The following is a 19,566-nucleotide window of genomic DNA, read 5'->3' as shown; positions in this document are numbered from 1 at the left end:
TTAATAGATATATAAACAATAATCGTGTTTATATAAATATATAGATATAAAGATAGAAACCCGGGTTCTTGACACTTTTTTTTTTATTATATTTCCTCATAACTCTAAGTTAGGTATTCAGATACCTTAAAATTATATTGGGGGATCATTTGAACAAATACGTGTTTCATACCAAAGTGTATTTCTAAAACACTTCTCTATTTGTTCTTTCAATGGTTTGGATAAGGTTTCAATATAACTTTCCCAAGTGGAGAAAAAAAATTCAGTGAACTTTTCTTTTTGCAACATGGCCTCCAGCCATTCCATACGAAAAATATGGAAAAGCTTCCCTTGAAACATCGTATGTGTAGGTGCTGTAGTTTGTAACCATACCTGTAATATGCATTTCTTAGCCACCGCTGAGATGATAGCATTTTAACCCCTTTTGGTACTTTGGTTTCTTATTTTGGCAAATTTTATAAAAAAAAAAAAAACAACAACTAAGAAATCACATGTACCTAAGTATTCACAGCCTTTGCTCAATACTTTGTTGATGCACCTGTGGCAGCAATTACAGCCTCAAGTATTTTTGAATATGATGCCACAAGCTTGGCACACCTATCTTTGGGCAGTTTCGTCCATTCCTCTTTGCAGCACCTCTCAAGCTCCATCAGGTTGAATGGGAAGCGTCGGTGCACAGCCATTTTCAGATCTCTCCAGAGATGTTCAATCTGATTGAAGTTTGGGCTCTGGCTGGGCCACTCCATTGATATCTTGGCTGTGTGCTTAGGGTCGTTGTCCTGCTGAAAGATGAACCATTGCCCCAGCCTAAGGTCAAGAGCGCTCTGGAGATGGTTTTCATCCAGAATGTCTCTGTACATTGCTACATTCATCTTTCCCTCTATCCTGACTAGTCTCCCAGTTCCTGCCGCTGAAAAACATCCCCACAGCATGATGCTGCCACCACCATGCTTCACTGTAGGGATGGTATTGGCCTGGTGATGAGCGGTGCCTGGTTTCCTCCAAGCATAACGCCAAAGAGTTTAATCTTTGTCTCATCAGACCAGAGAATTTTGTTCTCACGGTCTGAGAGTCCTTTAGGTGCAATTTGGCAAACTCCAGGCGGGCTGCCATGTGCTTTTTACTAAGGAGTGGCTTCCGTCTGGCCACTCTACCATACAGGCCTGATTGGTGGATTGCTGCAGAGATGGTTGTCCTTCTGGAAGGTTCTCTTCTCTCCACAGAGGAATGCTGTAGCTCTGATAGAGTGACCAACGGGTTCTTGGCCACCTCCCTGACTAGGGCCCTTCTCCCTCGATCGCTCAGTTTAGACGGCTGGCCAACTCTAGGAAGAGTCCTGGTGGTTCCGAACTTCTTCCATTTACGGATGATGGAGGCCACTGTGCTCATTGGGACCTTCAAAGCAGCAGATATTTTTCTGTACCCTTCCCCTGATTTGTGCCTCTAGAAAATCTTGTCTTGGAGGTCTACAGACAATTCCTTGGACTTCATGCTTGGTTTGTGCTCTGACATGCACTGTCAAGTGTGGGACCTTATATAGACAGGTGTATGCCTTTCAAAATCATACAATACACATTTTATTGTCATCAACAACAGAACAAAACAATGTTGGATTGTCAACAAAATGTCAATTACAAACACTTAAGGGGCCTATCCATTACCCGACTTTGTGAACAATCCGACCAAAACCAGGAGGTTTTGGTCGCATTGTTCACAAAGTCGGGTAATGGAGAGCTGGCTAGGACCAGCGATGCGCGTGCATGCTGGGTCCTTGCCGTAACCGACTATCTACTGAACATGCCCGTCAACCTGATGACGTTCGTCAGGTTCAGCATGTTCAGAGATAGGAGGTCGGGCTCCTTCACTGAATGATGTTCAGTGAACGCTGTTCAGTACCTCGGCGACCTGAAGGTCTGAACGCTAGACGTTTAGTCTTTCAGGTTGCCTAGTGGATAGGCCCCTTAACAAACACTTCAGCATACAAAACAAACAAGTAAAATCTTTCCATAATACTCAGGTCAGTGCATTTTGACAGTTCAATAGACGAACAGCTGCTGGAAAGAAGCTATTATATAACCGGTTTGTGTGTTGGCGCACACTCCTAAATCGTACATTTGATGGTAATCTTTCGAAAACCATATAGTTGGGTTGACTAGGGTCAGCTAAAATACTTCTAGTCCGCTTCAATACTCTGCTGTCATAGAGAACTTGAATTTGGGGCAATTTCACACCTACTTTTTTACTTGCAGTCTTGACCACGCGTTCATGTCCAATCCACTAAATTTACCACAGGTGGACTCCAATTAAGCTGTAGGAACATCTCAAGGATGTTCAGTGGAAACAGAATGCACCTGAGCTCAATTTTGAGCTTCGTGGCAAAGACTGTGAATACTTATGTACATGTGATTTCTTAGTTTTGATTTTTTTATTAAATTTGCAAAAATCTAAAAAAAAAAATAAACACGTGTTCGTTATGAGGTATTGTGTGTAGAATTTTTAGGAAAAATATGAATTTATTCCATTTTGGAATAAAGCTGTAACATAGCAAAATGTGGAAAAAGTTAAGCGCTGTGAATACTTTCTAGATGCACTGTATGTCCTTTAGGACGGGGTCTTTTAGCAGTATTCCCCAGTGCTTTTTTATAATGGATTCTACCTGTTTTTGCTGGCTATTGTATTTTGTAATGAAGGGAATGCCAAATAGTTTTTTCTCCTTAATTAATTCTGTTCTATCACATATGGCGTATTTATGGAAAGGCTCTTCTATTCTTTTCGGATCATATCCTTTTTCTATAAACTATTGCTTAAGGGAACATCCTTGTCGTTGGCGGTCTTCTACTCTCCAGCAATTTCTTCTGACTGCGTGGAACTGGCTGTTCGGGACTGAAACTAGCCCGTTCCGATGGTGGTTACTGTCAAATTAAATGAAGGAATTACAGGTCATTGGCTTCACGTATGTTTATGAATTATTGTAACATGGGTATAATTGGATATATGTATATTGCACTAAGGTTGTTAAAGACGATTATTAGAGGGTTTAGAAGTGTTTTTTTTCCACAATTGCCCACCCCACCCCCAGATTTTGAGGGGCATCTGGAATATAGGTATATAGGGACAGTGGGTGATTCTCAGCCTCACACCTTGAAATAGACAATAACCTTGAAGGACTTTGTGCTACTTCAGACTTTATTGGACTATTGGCACCAGAGTGGGACTTTACGGAACCCTAAGGAGTGCCACATGCACAAATATCTAGTTTAGTTGGTTCTTTCACTTCTACGTGGAATTTTACTTGTATGCATCAATAAATGTTGTTATCCCTGCATGTGACATCTCCACTAGGCCATGATATTGGAAAATACGGACTAACCAGAAACCGCGTCCAAAGGGATATAAAGATTTACATTAAGGCCTATTTCCAGAGCAATATACCAACCTTTTAATATTCTTTGTAATACAGTATCATGCTATGTTTTTTCTAAATCTTTTTCACAGTTATACATTGACTGTTTTTGTGTAAGTACTTTTTTTTTCATTTCTTTGGTGGTGCCGCCCTGAGAAATAGCCCGGTTTATTCACACGAGTGTTGTTTATATGTGTGCATGCTGCATGTAGCTGCACAGAATGGTATAGGCACACCAGGAGTGGATATATTAAGGTGAGGATTCCTATTGATTTTTTTGCTTTTCTCCTTTATTTTTCTTATGTTCCAATTTGAACTGTCTGAATAGCGAGCGCTATGAAAGGCTTTATCCGCTTTTTGAAACTTGTGGTTATTTTTATGTGTTGTGCAACAGATTTTGGGTAATTCCTATTGCTGCCGCTCCTGAGTGCGCAGTAGTTTTTATACATTTTTGCATTTTTAGATACACTGATGTTCACATTTCACGGATGCGGCTGTTTCCCACCCAGAATTAGACCCTTTTTTATATATCTATACAACACAGGAGCAAGTGGGGTTTTTAGTTAAACTTCTATATGACATATACAATTGAGAGTCAAATGCACAGTTTATGATGCTTTGAAATGTGCAGTAATGTGTTCTTAATGCGCATTACGGGCCTGATTCTGAGACATATGGAGAAGCGTCTGCGTCTTGTGCTATTGCCGCGGCCAATTTCCTTTAATCTGAGACGCCCACTTGCAGCACTTTGCGCCTGTGGAAAACATCAGTGCACCATCAAAACGTGCACCAGCACTACAGCAGGTGCAGCTGGTCAGTCTGACCATGGACTCCTGCGTGATGGGCTTTGTGTCTTTGGACGCAGCTGCTGTCAGCGGTACGCCTAGCAAATCCTCTGTTACCTCCCAGGAACGCACACTGAAACCGCACTCCCTGAATCCAAATTTGTTCTGCGTCTCGGAGCGGTAACAATGTGGACGCATGCAAAGTGCAACACAGACACATGCGCAGTACTTAAAACATCGGCCAACTGTGCTCCTATCAGCATGCGTCTCTAAATCGGGACCTATGTACAGATGACGTTCTAAATCCACGGTGCAATGAACGGGTTGTGTAAGTAAGATAGAGTGAGTCACTTGCTCATTGAGTGATGTCCCCACATCCTTTATCCAGAGACGTGAGCGATATTCCCACATCCTGGACTGAAGAATAGGTGCTTCCTGCCCAGGTATAAGTAATTCCCAGTCTGTTCTCATCGCTTTTCCTATGCTCTGTACAAGGAGAAATGAAAGAAGCTGCTTTGTTTGTGGTTATTTCTCAGTGAGAACAGACTGAGCCTCTCTGCAGTAATAAAACCCTATAGTATCATTGTGATGAGGTACAGTCCTTCCCCACCCCTAGTAGGCTACAAGGGCAAGTCCTGAGTAATGTTCTTGTCCTGTTCTGCCTCCGTCTGTCCATATCGCTCTCTTCTGCAGCTGACATCGAAATCAATTCCGTCTCCTTTTACCTTCATCAAAACCCTTTTTCTCAATGAGTATTTACATGATCAATCTCCATTCAAGTCAACTGGTATAAAAGTCATTGCTTGTCAGGCAGATTCCCTATACTGTGATACATTCACCGGCCGTTTATTTACACCGTGTTATTGAACAATACTCAGAGGAAGCAGATATTTATGAGGTAGTTGTTTGGTTGGTTTGAGCTATGTTCCTGCTGGGACAGTAATAATTCCTGCCTGCGTTTTGCATTTGTGGTCCGGGCTTCAGGATCATACATTTCTTAAATAAAAGAATATTTATATACAATGTGACCTATGGGGGTTTTGCATTGTAGATCGCAGTTGTAATTCGTAATGGATGTGATGCTCTTCTGACTACATGTTTGTAATAAATGATTACTTCACTATCTAGCTCTTTTACGACGTGCTACGGTCAACACAAACCTCCATAGTTACCAGGCCGCCGCTGAGGATCTACAGACTGTCTTGCAGCAGGAACCAGAAAATCCTATAGCTAAGGTAAATAACTCTTCCTCTCCTATACTGGTCGTCATTCGGTGATTGAATGACCTGCTGAAGCTAATTTAATAGATCGATCTGTGACACAGGAAAACAGAAGAGGATGAACTGTGGAAGAGAGTAATTATAGAGTTTATTATTAGTCATTATAAAGCGTAATAATAATTAGAGTAGTGATTATATGTTATAAACCGTAATAACAACAAAAGCTGTGCTTATGCTTTGTAAGTTATTTAATAAACTGCTGCAACTAGAACATGTGCAGTGCTATATATGTGCTTTCATTTGTCTGACAATGCTCATCAAAGCTTACATCTGATTATTATGGGCTTTATAAGCACGGCTTGGGTACAGGATCCCGGCGTTCAGAATCCTAACAGTATCCAAAACCTAACCCCTAACCTTCCCTCTAACTCGCCTTTCCTGTAACCTAGCCCTAACCCTCCCTCCCCCTGCAGACTAACCCTCCCTCCCCCTGCAGACTAACCCTCCCTCCCCCTGCAGACCAACCCTCCCTCCCGCAGCCTAACCCTCCCTCCCTCCCCCTGCAGACTAACCCTCCCTCCCCCTGCAGACTAACCCTCCCTCCCCCTGCAGACCAACTCTCCCTCCCGCAGCCTAACCCTCCCTCCCCCTGCAGACTAACCCTCCCGCAGCCTAACCCTCCCTCCCCCTGCAGCCTAACTCTCCCTCCCCCTGCAGACTAACCCTCCTGCAGCCTAACCCTCCCTCCCTCTGCAGGCTTACCCTAACTCTTCCTCCCCCTGCAGCCTAACCCGCCCTCCCCGTGCAGACTAACCCTCCCGCAGCCTAACCCTCCCTCCCCCTGCAGCCTAACCCCCCCCCCCCTGCAGGCTTACCCTAACCCTCCCCCCCCGCAGCCTAACCCTCTCGCAGTTGTACCCTCCCTCCCCCTGCAGCCTAATCTTCCCGCAGCCTAACCTTCCCTCCCTCCCCCTGCAGGCTTACCCTAACCCTCCCCTCCTGCAGCCTAACCTTAACCCTCCCCCTGCAGCCTATCCCTCCCCTCCCGCAGCCTAACCCTCCTCCTAGGGCCTAACCCTAACTCAAACACTCCACCTAACTCTAATACTTACCAGCAGGATGTCAGAGGTCGGGATTCTGGAGCCGGGATTCTGACCGCCGGTATCCCGATCACTGGGATGGTGACTACATTCCATATTGCACACCGTTGCTGTTACTATCACTGTCATGTCATCAATGACCGCAAACATTACCTGATACTAAAGAATAATAGAAAGATAAAACAGGAAATGACAAGATAAAGTATACAAGGCGAGGGAGGGCAGGACTGAGAACAATTAGCGTAATGTCGGAAGAAGTGATAAACAATTCTATTAAGACATTTTGATTGTCAGTAATTCTAAAATGTTTTTACTGTTTCAATATGGAAAATTGGGCAACTGATCTTATAATTTATTTACAATTTTGTGCTAATATCCCCTGAATATTAAAATGAAACATGAATTGTATTATGTGGGAACAATGGTGTTAAATTTAAAGGGGATATCACCTTCAGAATGCCTTTAATCTCTACACATTCGCCTGGTTCTATTACAGGATACATTGCTTTACCTTTCTTGCACCCGATCTGTGCTTTGCATTAAAGTATACTTGCCGACATTCAGCTCCCTCCTTCCGGGAGGGAACTGAATGTCTGGATACAGCGGGGGCGTGGCCGGGCTATGATGGCCTCTTCACAATGCCGAAAATAAAGTGAAGCAGGGGGCAGAGCCATGATGACGCGATTCATCGCAAATCGCGTCATCGGGCATCCCCGCTGCGGGGGTCTCTAGCAGTTCTGCGGGGGGCAGGCGGCAGCCGGGAGGCTTACCTGCCTTTCCAGGGGGTCGGGAGCGGCACCCAATATTCGAGAGGCTCCCGACCAAATCGGGAGGGTAGGCAAGCCTGCATTAAAGCCTTTATATAATCTAGACCAGAGTAGACCAAACAAATTAAATTGAGACTTTGTTATATTTGTAGATGTCAGGGGTTGCTTGTTTGTATAAAGCTGGGTACACACTGACAGATATCTGTCCAATCTGTTTGGTGGGAAGGAAAATATTTGAACTCTGCCTAAACAAGTATGCTGCCTTGGGCAACATGGGGTCTTAGGGCTTGATTCAGAGTTGGGAATAGAGTGAGATATGTCTCTCAACTGTGAACCTGAACAAACCATATTACAATGCAAGGGGTGTAAATACAAACACTTTTTTACATGTGGGGTACAAGAGGTACTGGCTGATTTTGCATGTAGCCCACAAATACTGAACAACTTTATTATTACTCTACAATTTAGATGTCAGTGTGGACACCTCCCTCCCAAATCTAAATCTCTCTGCACATTCTAAATCTGCAGTGCAGCATGGTGTCACCAAGATGATCAGTTGAGAGAGAGATATCTCACTCTATTCCCAACTCTGAATCAGGCCCTTAATTCAGCTCTGCTTCACTTACAATGGTATTAATTTAGGATACTTGGTTAACAATTATAAGGGGGAATGTGATAGAAGAAGGCTGGAAATCACTGACCTAAACAGATGGGTTTCTATTTGTTGCTCTTACATACTGGAATATCTAATGCACAGAATAGAGGTGAGATGTGTTATGTCAAATCAATTCAGTGTAACCTGCACGAAGTGCCACCGTGACGATTTGGTGAAGGCACAGACCAATATCTCAACTAATTTTTACTCCCGCGCTGTAGAGGTGCACGGGCAAATGAGTGAAGATTACGTTCTGTAATAAACTATAATATGCGCAGCTGGACATCGCGGTGATGTCCGATGACACATCATGCTGAATTGAATTGTCAATCATTAGAAAGTTTAAAACACAGCTGGAAGACGGAATTGTATTTAGTTAAAGTTGCATAAGGCTGCATTGATAAATTTGCTCGTAGATGGAAACACCCTATAACAGTGGTTCTCAAACTCTGTCCTCAGGACCCCAAACACTTCACGTTTTCCAGGTCACCCAGCACGTGTATTCATTACTCATTGACACATTTTAAAAGATCCACAGGTGGAGCTAATCACTTCACTTGTGATTCTGTGAGGAGATCTGGAAAACATGCACTGTTTGGGGTCCTGAGGACTGAGGGGTCAATTCAGACCCGAACGCTAAGCTACGCTCTCTCGCTGCCAAAAGGGGCCGGGTATGCAAATTCTGCGATCGCACCGTCTAGTGTAAGGACGCCCTCTATGTCTTAGAGAGCGACGGCAGAGTGAGTGCATGCCGGTCTAAAGACGCCCACTTTTCTTTTTTAGCACACGTCATATCCAGAAAGTGTGTGATTAATCAGAACCGTCGAGAGCCATTGGAGCTGCACGCAGCGCTTGAGGTAGACCCTACTCCACCGCAAGCACTGCAAACACCGCAGGCTGAAATACAACCAAGTGACGTGTACAATGACGCTTCAATGCGAATTATTCACACCCATAAAACTCAGTTTTGACGCCCAGACACGCCTGCGTTCGCAGCTCCACTCCCCCGTTCACAAGCACCTTCCCCTGTTACCACCCACAAATGGCACTATCTGTCAATCAAAGTAGCGTCCAGTCTGTGTACTACGGGCGCACGATTCCTGGACGCAGTGACTGGTTTGCGCATTTCTGATAAGAAACCAATATCGCGTATAATGGACTAAGGAAAGAAGTGCAAACAATTGATTATGTATTGTAATTTATGGGCCATAAAACCATTGTATTTCTCACCACTCCTCCAATTATCGTTTCTCCATAGAAAGCTCTGTGTAATATCAATGAGCAGCTGCAGGAAGAACAACAGGAGACCTTGAAGAAAGGAAAGAGAATCATCATCCGGGACATCGAGGGTTCAGATGAAGAAGAAAAAGACCAACCGAGCTGCAAGAAAGGTAATCGCGCTAGAATTCTAGTTATGGATGATCTGTGAGATTAACATCACCCTGAAAGATTTTTATCAGAATTACATTTCTTATTTCTACAGTGTTGTGAAGTGCGTTATAACTGGTGGCTTGACACGTTATGCAGTGGCAGTAGTTTTGGTATCTCGATGAAATACCTGTTGCCTGCATTCTGTAGACAGGCCATTTGTGTTTCAGACTAATATTCAGCCAATGACGTGCCTCGTGCCTGAGTGACATCACTAGTTTCTAGAGGGCTATATTCTGATGAATGTTGGTTGAACCTACAAATGGCTGCCTTCGTTGAATGTAGGTGACAGTGAAATATTATATGGTTGCTTATACCATAGCATTACTTACATAATTTACAAATGATACATACTCTCGAAGGTTTTCTTGCTAAATGAATTAATATTGCTTTTATGCATAAGCAATGCTTTGCACAAAAGTTACTGCTTGGTCACGGGAATCTAAATATTCTACCAATTTCTGTCATAATATAATCACATAGGTCACTGTTCCTTTCCATTCTTTGGATGATATTTTCACTTATATTAAGTACATGAGCAGTATGCCTGCTGTTGATGTTAAATAAAGAAATAGACTACAGGGCTGATTCCAGACGCTCTACCATCTGGCCGTGGCAGCCTGCTTATTACCTTATGCTAATGCCAGTGTATGCTGAGTATCCACACATCTGCATGCGGAAGACCCACTGTTTTTCCGTCCGCTGTCGCCATCATTGTCATCAAGTCGGCTTACACGCCCATGATACCCCAAAGAGACATATCTCAGTTTGTGAGATCGCATGGTCGCCTACCATTTACCACACAGAAACACCCGTTTCACGAAAAGAGTGGTCCGCCTTGGCAATCACCGTCCATGTGCGTATGCATGGTGCGCCGCATACGTAGATGGCCATTTCCTTCTAAGTCACATGCACAGTTTTCAGATCTGCATTTTCACTTGCATCTGACTCCCGCCCCATAGGTGCAGATTCATTTATGTCTATGTCTTTCCATAAGGTACGCAGTCGGGAAGCCGGCGGACCTAATCCTGACAGCCGGCTTCCCGACTGCTTAATCCCGGCGAGGGTTAAATGACAGACGTCTAAATGTAGACGCCTGTCATTTTACCGACGCCGGGAGACCGGAGGGAAGCCGGGCGCGGATAGCCGTGGGGGGTTAGGTTTAGGGTTCCCGGGGGGGACTTAGGGTTAGGCACCCGGGAGGTTAGGTTTAGGCTAGGGGAAGGGGGGGTTAGGGTTAGGCACCCGCGGGGGGAGGTCAGGGTTAGACACCCCCTCGGGGGACTTAGGTTTAGGCAGCGGGGCAGGGGAGGTTAGGTTTAGGCACTTAGAGGGGGGATTAGGGTTAGGCACTGGGGGGAAGGTTAGGGTTAGGCACCCCTAAGGGAGGCTTAGGGGGTAGAATTAGGCTAGACAATACTTACCTTGGACGATTGGGATTACCTCCTCTGCTGGGATGCCGCTGTCGGGATTCCAACTGCCGGGCATGGGTCCGGCGGTAAATCATACCAACTCCTTCCATTGATCGAAATAGAACAATAATGTGATAAACCACAATTAGAAATACTAGGTATTTTTGAACATTTTACTGCTCTAGTGATCCTCAGATCATCACTCCATATTCTAATCCTTCTCCCCCACCCCATAAGGCTATTGTATGTAATGTTGCTATAACAGTCATCCTTCCTTGTAATGTTCCATTTTTTTGGAATGCACTTCAGTTTCAAGACAATCTTCACATCAAGGAATCTGGGGCACAATGTCTTTGTCAACCAAAAAGTTCCAAAGTATGCTCTGCTCAAATATGCCAGAAATGGACCTGAGGCCTGATCCAGTGGTGGGCGCAGTGCAGAGCTGGATTAAGGCTTTTGGGGGCCCGAGGCACTTGAGACTGGGTGGCCCTAAAGAGCAACATTTGGGACATGGGGATTGTGTACTCGTGCGCAAACCTTTGGTGTGCACATGACAATAGGGCATTGCCACACATCATGCCCCAATTTCATGTTACACTGAAGGTGTGTAAGTCGCTTCCCCAGCCTCGCAGAGCATGTGAGAGTGTTCCCTCCTTGCCTTTCCCCCCAAAATGCAGGACAGTCCCGACAAAATTGCGGTGGTTGAGTGGTATGCATACATACATACATAGAGTGGGATGTATCCAGCATTGCATTTGTATGCTATACATCCCGACACCGTATGCAGTGGCGTTTACTAATGGCGTATAGATGAAGATATTTTCGATTTTTCTTATTCAAAAGATCTATTCTGATAAGATCCATAAACTGTCCTATGTGATGTGAGGACTTCCGGGATTATGACATACTGGACACTGGGAGGATTCCTATTGGGTCCCTTTTGGGGAGTTATGCGGAAAGAAGCCCATAGGCTGCTATTGGCAATACCATCTATTGAAGGCGCTGTCTATCGTATACAAGCTCCAAAAAGTTTTGCTTTCCAGAGCGTGATACATATGGGGAAATTGGCAAACATCCGAAAACAGCAGTTGTCAGAGTTTTGACCGCATTTTGCTGGTAGTACATCTTGCCCATAGTCACACACATATACACACGCATATATAGTCCCATACATACAGACACACAGTCACCCACTAATATACACACATACAGCCACATATTAATACATACACACACACATATTCACTTTTACACACACATAGTCACACACTAATAAACAGACTTATACATACATATAAATAGTCACACGTATACACAGTCAGACACCATACATACACATACTTATAAACATACAGTACATAAGTACAGTGACAGACACGCATACCAAGTCACACACTTATACACACATACAGTCACAGACAGACACACATACACAGTCACACACTAATACACCCACATACATAAGTACAGTGACATACATACACAGACACATACATACAGTCACAGACAGACACGCATACAGTCACACACTTATACACATATACATACATAAATACAGTTAGAGACATACATACACAGACAGACAAAACAGTGCTCCCCCTCCCTTCCTCTCACCTCATAGGGTACACCATAGTGACATTCATGCTCCTGGCCTGGCAATGACTGAGTGCCATGTAGCCCAGCCCCCCGCCCCAACTCCAGCTCTCTTTCAGAATCCTACAGCTTGAAGGGCAGTCCTACTGCACTGCAGCTGTAATCAATGGTCGGGGGGTCCCCCTGAGAGAGGATGGCCCAGGGTGACCTGCCCCCCCTTAATCCGGCTCTGGTGTAGTGGCGATGTCTGACACAAGTGACCACGTTTTCAGTCTGCGCATGTGTCCGAGTCGCACAGCGCATATCCGCACCGAAATTGCATGCAGATCCATGACGTTTCTGGGAGGTAACATGGGGGCGGCTTGCCAGACGCGGGTGTGTTGTGGTCAGCAACTGCATCCAAAGACACCATTGCACTGACCCCGGTGGCCATGTTCGGATGAAGAAATTGCACCTGCCCTAGGGTAGGTACAATCTCCAATGGTGCGTCCACAGGTGTGACCGATGGTGCCTCAGAATACCTGTGTGTGATTTCATGTAGTATATATTATAGTATGTGGCATTAGCAGTACATCCAAGGCTGACATTATTATTATATAATTTATATGTAGGTCAACATTGGATATATTACATATTCAGACACTGATGTGTGAGCTGCACAATGTTACACACATGGATCCATACAGAGGCTCATGTGGAGCTGGATGAAATTTGCGTCTAAGTCGATGGCTGTATCGCAAGATGTGTGCCGCTCAGTAAGGGTACACTAGGAGATGGGGTTTCACAGTGAGAGTAGTAAATGCTAATAGTACAGTACACTAATACACAATATAGACATTGTTTTCAATAACTAATAAAGTCGCATTTACCATGCAAAAGGAAATTAGAACAAGATGCAAAGAGAAATTGATAGTATTAATGAAGTTCAAATCCATACACACATCCGTCACCTGTCCCTTTACAAGATAATGGGAATCTGCTTTGTTGCTGCTGGCAGATTGGAAATATCACTGTAATAATAAGACAGACACATTAGGGTCTGGTACGAATTATCTAAATGTCAATATTCAGAGGGCATGATTCAATTGGGCGCTAGGTAAAAAATTGTGCGCCCCCTCGCGCCCAATTTTGGATTACCCGGGTATGCACGCTCTCGATACCCGCGGTGTCCAATTTACAAAAAGTGGCTGCAGGGTTTTCACAACTGAAAACCCTGCAGCACATAACAAAAATTATACTCACCTGTCAGGGGGTCTCAGGTGGTCTCCGTGGCTGCCGGTGGCCTCCCCTCCATCTTGTCACTGGGGAGGGGGCTGCTGGATGGCACAAGAGCTGTTGAGAGATGTAGGGGGAATACACTCACACGGGGGGGGGACACTGACTCTCTCTCTCTCCCTCTCCCTGCTGCAGAAGACGCCACTTCAGAAGATGAGTTATTAAGGTCTAGTTGAGCTAATTGGAAACTTCCAATTGCTTAATTAGTCTTCAGGGGGGGTCCCAGGGCAGGTCCCGCTGATTTTTCCTAAAATTAAGGATTTTAGGAAAAATCAGACTTGCTATTGGATGTGCGAGAAAAAAAGACACGTGATTTCGATAGAAATCACAGCATCCCATTTTCAGTCCCCTATTTGAATAGCAAAACCCTGCGCCGCACTTGGATTCCCCCCAGAATGTCAATATGAACATTACATCGATATGTGACATGGACATAGGGCCTAATTCAGAGCCGCTCGCAAGCGGCTCAATGTTTGGGCCCTGCATGCGCGAACCCAGATGAGCAACTGAGCTTCAGTTGCTGCGGACGGGGCGGCTGTCGATGGTGAGTGACAGCTCGCCCTGTTTTGTAGGAAGTTAGAGGGGGTGGCTGCCCAAACGCAGGCGTTCCCTTAGGAACGCCTGGTGTTTGTGGGAAAACCTACTGACGTCACTAGTGATGTCAGTAGTGGACTTCTTGCTCTATTAGAGCAGGGAGTTCACTCTGGCTAGCGGCAGCCGAGACCCTACCCCAGGGTCTCGTCGCAAGCCCGATGGTTGCGATAATTGCCCCATAGCCTAACACTAACCCTCCCCCTTTGTTCTCACAGCCTAACCCTCCCGTCCCGTGGCCTCACCTTAACCCTCTGCTCCCACAGCCTAACACTAACCCTCCCGTCCCGTAGCCTAACCCTGCTCCCACATCCTAACCAACCCATACCGTAGCCTAACCCTAACCCTTTGTTCCCACAGCCTAACCCTCTCGTTCCGTAGCCTAACCTTAACCCTCTGCTCCAACAGCCTAACACTAACCCTCCCGTCCCGTAGCCTAACCCTGCTCCCACATCCTAACCAACCCATACCGTAGCCTAACCCTAACCCTTTGCTCCCACATCCTAACCATCCCGTAGCCTAACCCTAACCCTTTGCTTCTACATCCTAACCATCCCATGCCGTAGCCTAACCTTAACCCTTTGCTCCCACATTCTAACCATCCCATCCCTTAGCCTAACCCTTTGCTCCCACATCCTAACCATTCCGTCCCGTAGCCTAACCCTTTGCTCCCACAGCCTAACCCTCCTGCCCCATATCCTAACACTAACCCTCCCGCCCCATAGCCTAACACTAACCCTCCCGTCTCGTAGCCTAACCCTTACCCTTTGTTCCCATAGCCTAACCTCCCGTCCCATGGCCTCACCTTAACCCTCTGCTCTCACAGCCTAACACTAACCCTCCCGTCCCGTAGCCTAACACTAACCCTTTGCTCCCACATACTAACCATCCAGTTCCGTAGCCTAACCCTAAATCTTTGCTCCCACAGCCTAACCCTTCCATCCCGTAGCCTAACTCTCCCATCACATAGCCTAATTCTCTGCTCCCAGAGCCCAACCCTAACCCTCCCGTCCCATAGCCTAACCCTAACCCTCTGCTCAAACAGCCTAACACTAACCCTCCAGCCCCGTAGCCTAATCTTAACCCTCCCGTCCCATAGCCTAACCCTAACCCTCTGTTACCACAGCCTAACACTAACCCTCCAGCCCCGTAGCCTAATCTTAACCCTGCTGTCCCATAGCCTAACCTTAACCCTCTGCTCAAACAGCCTAATAATAACCCCCCCATCCCGTTGCCTAACCCTCTGCTCCCACAGCCCAACCCTAATTCTTTGCTCCCATAGCCTAACACTAGCCCTCCTGTCCCATAGCCTAAACCCTAACTCTCCGCTTTGTGCAGAATGTGGACATTTCAACAATGTCGACAACTGTCTACATTTTGAATTCATATCACCCTTATTGCGAACCACTGTTAATTAAGTCTAAAGGCACATATCCACTTGCAGACATCAAAACGACTGCACGATTACGACATTGTAATCATGCAGTCATTTGTCAGTGTGTGCTGTGCCTACACTGAACGTTCAGTCATTCAGTGTAGGTGCATCAATCATCGCCAACCATAAGCAACCTGACGTTATCGTCAGGTTATAAAATGCACAAAAACCAACGCTATAAAGATGGACGGTAAATATTTAGACAATAAAATTAAGTTTTTATAAAAGCTAAGAAATAAGCATAGTATGCCACACATAGTAAATTAATAGATAGCCAACACTCTTAGGGGCCTATTCATTAAACCTAAAAATTCTCTAGAGAAAATTAATTTTAGAACTCACATAGAGTTCTACCTAATTATAGGTGGAATTCATCATTCCACCTCTCCATAAGTATCTATTCCGAAAAGCTGTCATTTTTGCGATGACAGCTTTTCGGGAAATAGATACTTTTCCCTGCCTACACTACCTTATCGCATCTGGAAACAGTGCTGCGCATGCGCTGTTACATCTGTAAAACCAGCGCATGCGCAGCACTGCCTACAGATGCGTTAAGTTTGTGTACCCCCCCCGAGCAACCCCCCACCCCCCTCCGCTCACCTCCCTCCCCCGACTTACCTGTCCGCGCAGCAGCCTCCGGCTCCGTCCTGCTGGTCTGTCATGTGGTTTCCCAGCAGACCACATGACAGATTAGAAAAAAAACAAAACTTTTTTTTTTTTTCAAAACTTTCTTGTGCTTTCCTGGGGAGCACACATGTCCAACCAGCCTCCGGAGCCTGAGGACGGAGCAGAGCGCCGGAGGGACTTGTCCGGGGACCTGTACACGCGGATACAGGTAAGTCGATTCTGCTATTCGCCACCTCACAGTGGCGAATAGTAACTGCATCAAATTCCGAAAATTCATAATTTTCGGAATTTGATGAATACCACAATTTCCACATCCCCATACTAATGTATGGGTAGTGTGGAAATTAACGCAGCGGAACTTAGCAAGGAGATATATGTGATATCTCCTGTGCTAAGTCTGTTCATGAATACCAAAATAACGTTATTTAAGGAAAATGTCCTTAAAAACTTTATTTTAGTGTTGATGAATAGGCCCCTTAATATCTAAATTGAAATGAGATATTGGATACGGTTTTGGAGCAGTCTCTGTTCCTGTGTATTATGAAAGATATATAGGACCTAGGACTCCTTCCGTTATGTCCAAAGTTTTGAGATTTCAAGCAGCCATATGAATTAACGGTACAATAGGTTTCAACACGGTCTTTAGCATCCAAAGTGCAAAGAGATTAGAGCTGTATATAATCCACCTGTAGTGGTATGTTCCGGTGCTGCATTCAGTTATGGAGAGGATGTGGAGGTCCAAAGTATAGTCCAGGATTCCCAGAGTGATCACCTTAACGCGTTTCACTGGGTAAGTATACATCCAGCTTCCTCAGGGGTAATTTTATTGTCTAAAGATTTACCGTCCATCTTTATAGCGCTGGTTTTTGTGTGTTTTATAGTGTATGATCTAACAGGGTGTGACTATCCCTATACCAGCTGCTCTTGTGACAGCGCATCCCAATAGAACAATTTTTTGGTATTATCATCAGGTTGTACAGCTGGACGGAAACGACCAGCGGGAGCGCACATCACTGTGCGCTCCCGCTGGTCGTAAAAGTGCATGATTTGTGCACGACATAAAAGTGCATGATTTGTGCACGATTACTGAGCGATTGCACGATTACAATGTCGTAATCGCTCAGTATTATCACTAAGTGGATGTGGCAATCTGTAGAGTTCCAGCAGTTGTGGAACCTTAAAGTCTGACATCTTCATAACAGCAGCAGGGCCGCAAGTTTCTCAATAGAGATGTAATGTGCAATTCTTAGTTGAGAAATATCTACAGTGATGACTTTGGAAAGTGGAATCTGCTGACATCACTTCCTGCCTGGAGACTGCTGATGTAATAGTGGTGACTGGCTCAAATAATAGTCAGCTATGGCCTGTGGTGATTAGTAACGAAATAATTCCTCCCAAAACATAATGTGTCAGGCACTAAGAGGTCCTCCTCACTGCTGCAGGTCCAATTTATTTTCTGGCAGGCAGCGTGTTACCCGTATCCAGCGGTCGCTTGTCCTCTATTTACACTTAGGAGGAATGGAGTCCACACAATAATTACACAAGAAGGTGGAAAGGGTTAAATGATCAGGGCTTCCCTCCTATATAAGGATATTTGTGGAGAACTGGATTCAGCTCTCACTGAACACGAGTTACTGGCAGATATTTCACAATCTTCTTGCTTGGCTCATGCATTTGTATAGGAAAGTATCTGGGTGCTGCTGGACTGGGTATGGAATACCGCGAGGACTTCCAGGAACTGCTTATGCTATTGTTCTCACGAGTGCCAGGTGCCATAATACATAATACATTTAGCTATGTCCTCTGAGCATCATGACGAGCCTTCATAACAAGCCTCTTTCTTTGTCACTAAAGCTGGGCAGATGATGGTTGTTCATACACACTGACCAACTGTCATCTGCCATCTGGGCCGGGTGTCGCGTGGCGCCCTCTCTCCCCGCGGCCTCTGCGGCAAGTGTACAGGTGGTCAGCTGACCGCCCGCACACACAGCACGATGTGCAGATATAAATGCAGATATATCTGCCGTCGGCTGTGCTGCACAGCCGACGCAATAGATCTGTGAACGACGTTGTTCACAGACATATCGTCTATACACACTGGCCAATGCACCCACGATATATCGGCCGTTCAATCAAACGCCTGATGTATCAGCCAGTGTGTACCCAGCATAAGTTATTCTCCTATATCTTTGAATTATGATTTAAAAATGTATTTTACAAACGATTTGAATGATTGAATGATTTTTGACTGCATTAAAATGACTGAAATCTACCAAATCTGACAATCGGGAACGCGCATTGTTCATCGTTGAAGGACTCACATGTCAGACAGATTTACCTTCAGATATGAACATTTTTTAAAATCGTTATCGTTCAGATCTGAAGGAAAATCTGACCGTGTGTATGCACCATTACACTCCTTCAGAAACAATGTTGATGCTGCGACTATGTAAAAGTGAATGATATTGTATCAAAAGCCACCTCTATTGCAAATGGTATACACACAACAGCGCTGCACTCTCTTCCTCCTCTCTTATGCTATGAAAATGCCTGCATATGCATAGCAGGAAAGGCGGGCATTTGCATAGCATGAGAGACGTGCATTTGCATAGCAGGAGAGACGTGCATTTGCATAGCAGGAGAGGCGGGCATTTGCATAGCAGGAGAGACGTGCATTTGCACAGCAGGAGAGACGTGCATTTGCACAGCATGAGAGACGAGCATTTGCAGAGGAGGGCATTTGCACAGCAGGAGAGACGTGCATTTGCACAGCAGGAGAGACGTGCATTTGCACAGCAGGAGAGACGAGCATTTGCACAGCAGGAGAGACGTGCATTTGCACAGCAGGAGAGACGTGCATTTGCACAGCAGGAGAGACGTGCATTTGCACAGCAGGAGAGACGTGCATTTGCACAGCAGGAGAGACGTGCATTTGCACAGCAGGAGAGACGTGCATTTGCACAGCAGGAGAGACGTGCATTTGCACAGCAGGAGAGACGTGCATTTGCACAGCAGGAGAGACGGGCATTTGCACAGCAGGAGAGACGGGCATTTGCACAGCAGGAGAGACGGGCATTTGCACAGCTTGAGAGACGAGCATTTGCACAGCATGAGAGACGGGCATTTGCACAGCTTGAGAGACGAGCATTTGCATAGCAGGAGAGGCGGGCATTTGCATAGCAGGAGAGGCGGGCATTTGCATAGCATGAGAGACGGGCATTTGCATAGCATGAGAGACGGGCATTTGCACAGCAGGAGAGACGGGCATTTGCACA

At 45.4% G+C, this 19,566-nt stretch overlaps 1 protein-coding gene across 1 annotated transcript in view; it reads left to right on the top strand.

The window, feature by feature from the left end:
• The window catches only part of SPAG1 (sperm associated antigen 1), a 120,506-nt gene that overhangs the window by 42,863 nt on the left and 58,077 nt on the right, over window positions 1–19,566 (top strand). The window contains exons 9-10 of the mRNA XM_088442685.1: window positions 5,317–5,423; window positions 9,189–9,321. Of these exons, the coding sequence (XP_088298811.1) occupies window positions 5,317–5,423; window positions 9,189–9,321 (240 nt within the window). The remainder of the gene's footprint in view (window positions 1–5,316; window positions 5,424–9,188; window positions 9,322–19,566) is intronic.

This window comes from Taudactylus pleione, unplaced genomic scaffold (assembly GCF_031769625.1).
Source record: "Taudactylus pleione unplaced genomic scaffold, aTauple2 ptg000314l, whole genome shotgun sequence".
Lineage (NCBI taxonomy): Eukaryota > Metazoa > Chordata > Amphibia > Anura > Myobatrachidae > Taudactylus > Taudactylus pleione.
This window is presented reverse-complemented; position numbering and strand designations above follow the sequence as displayed.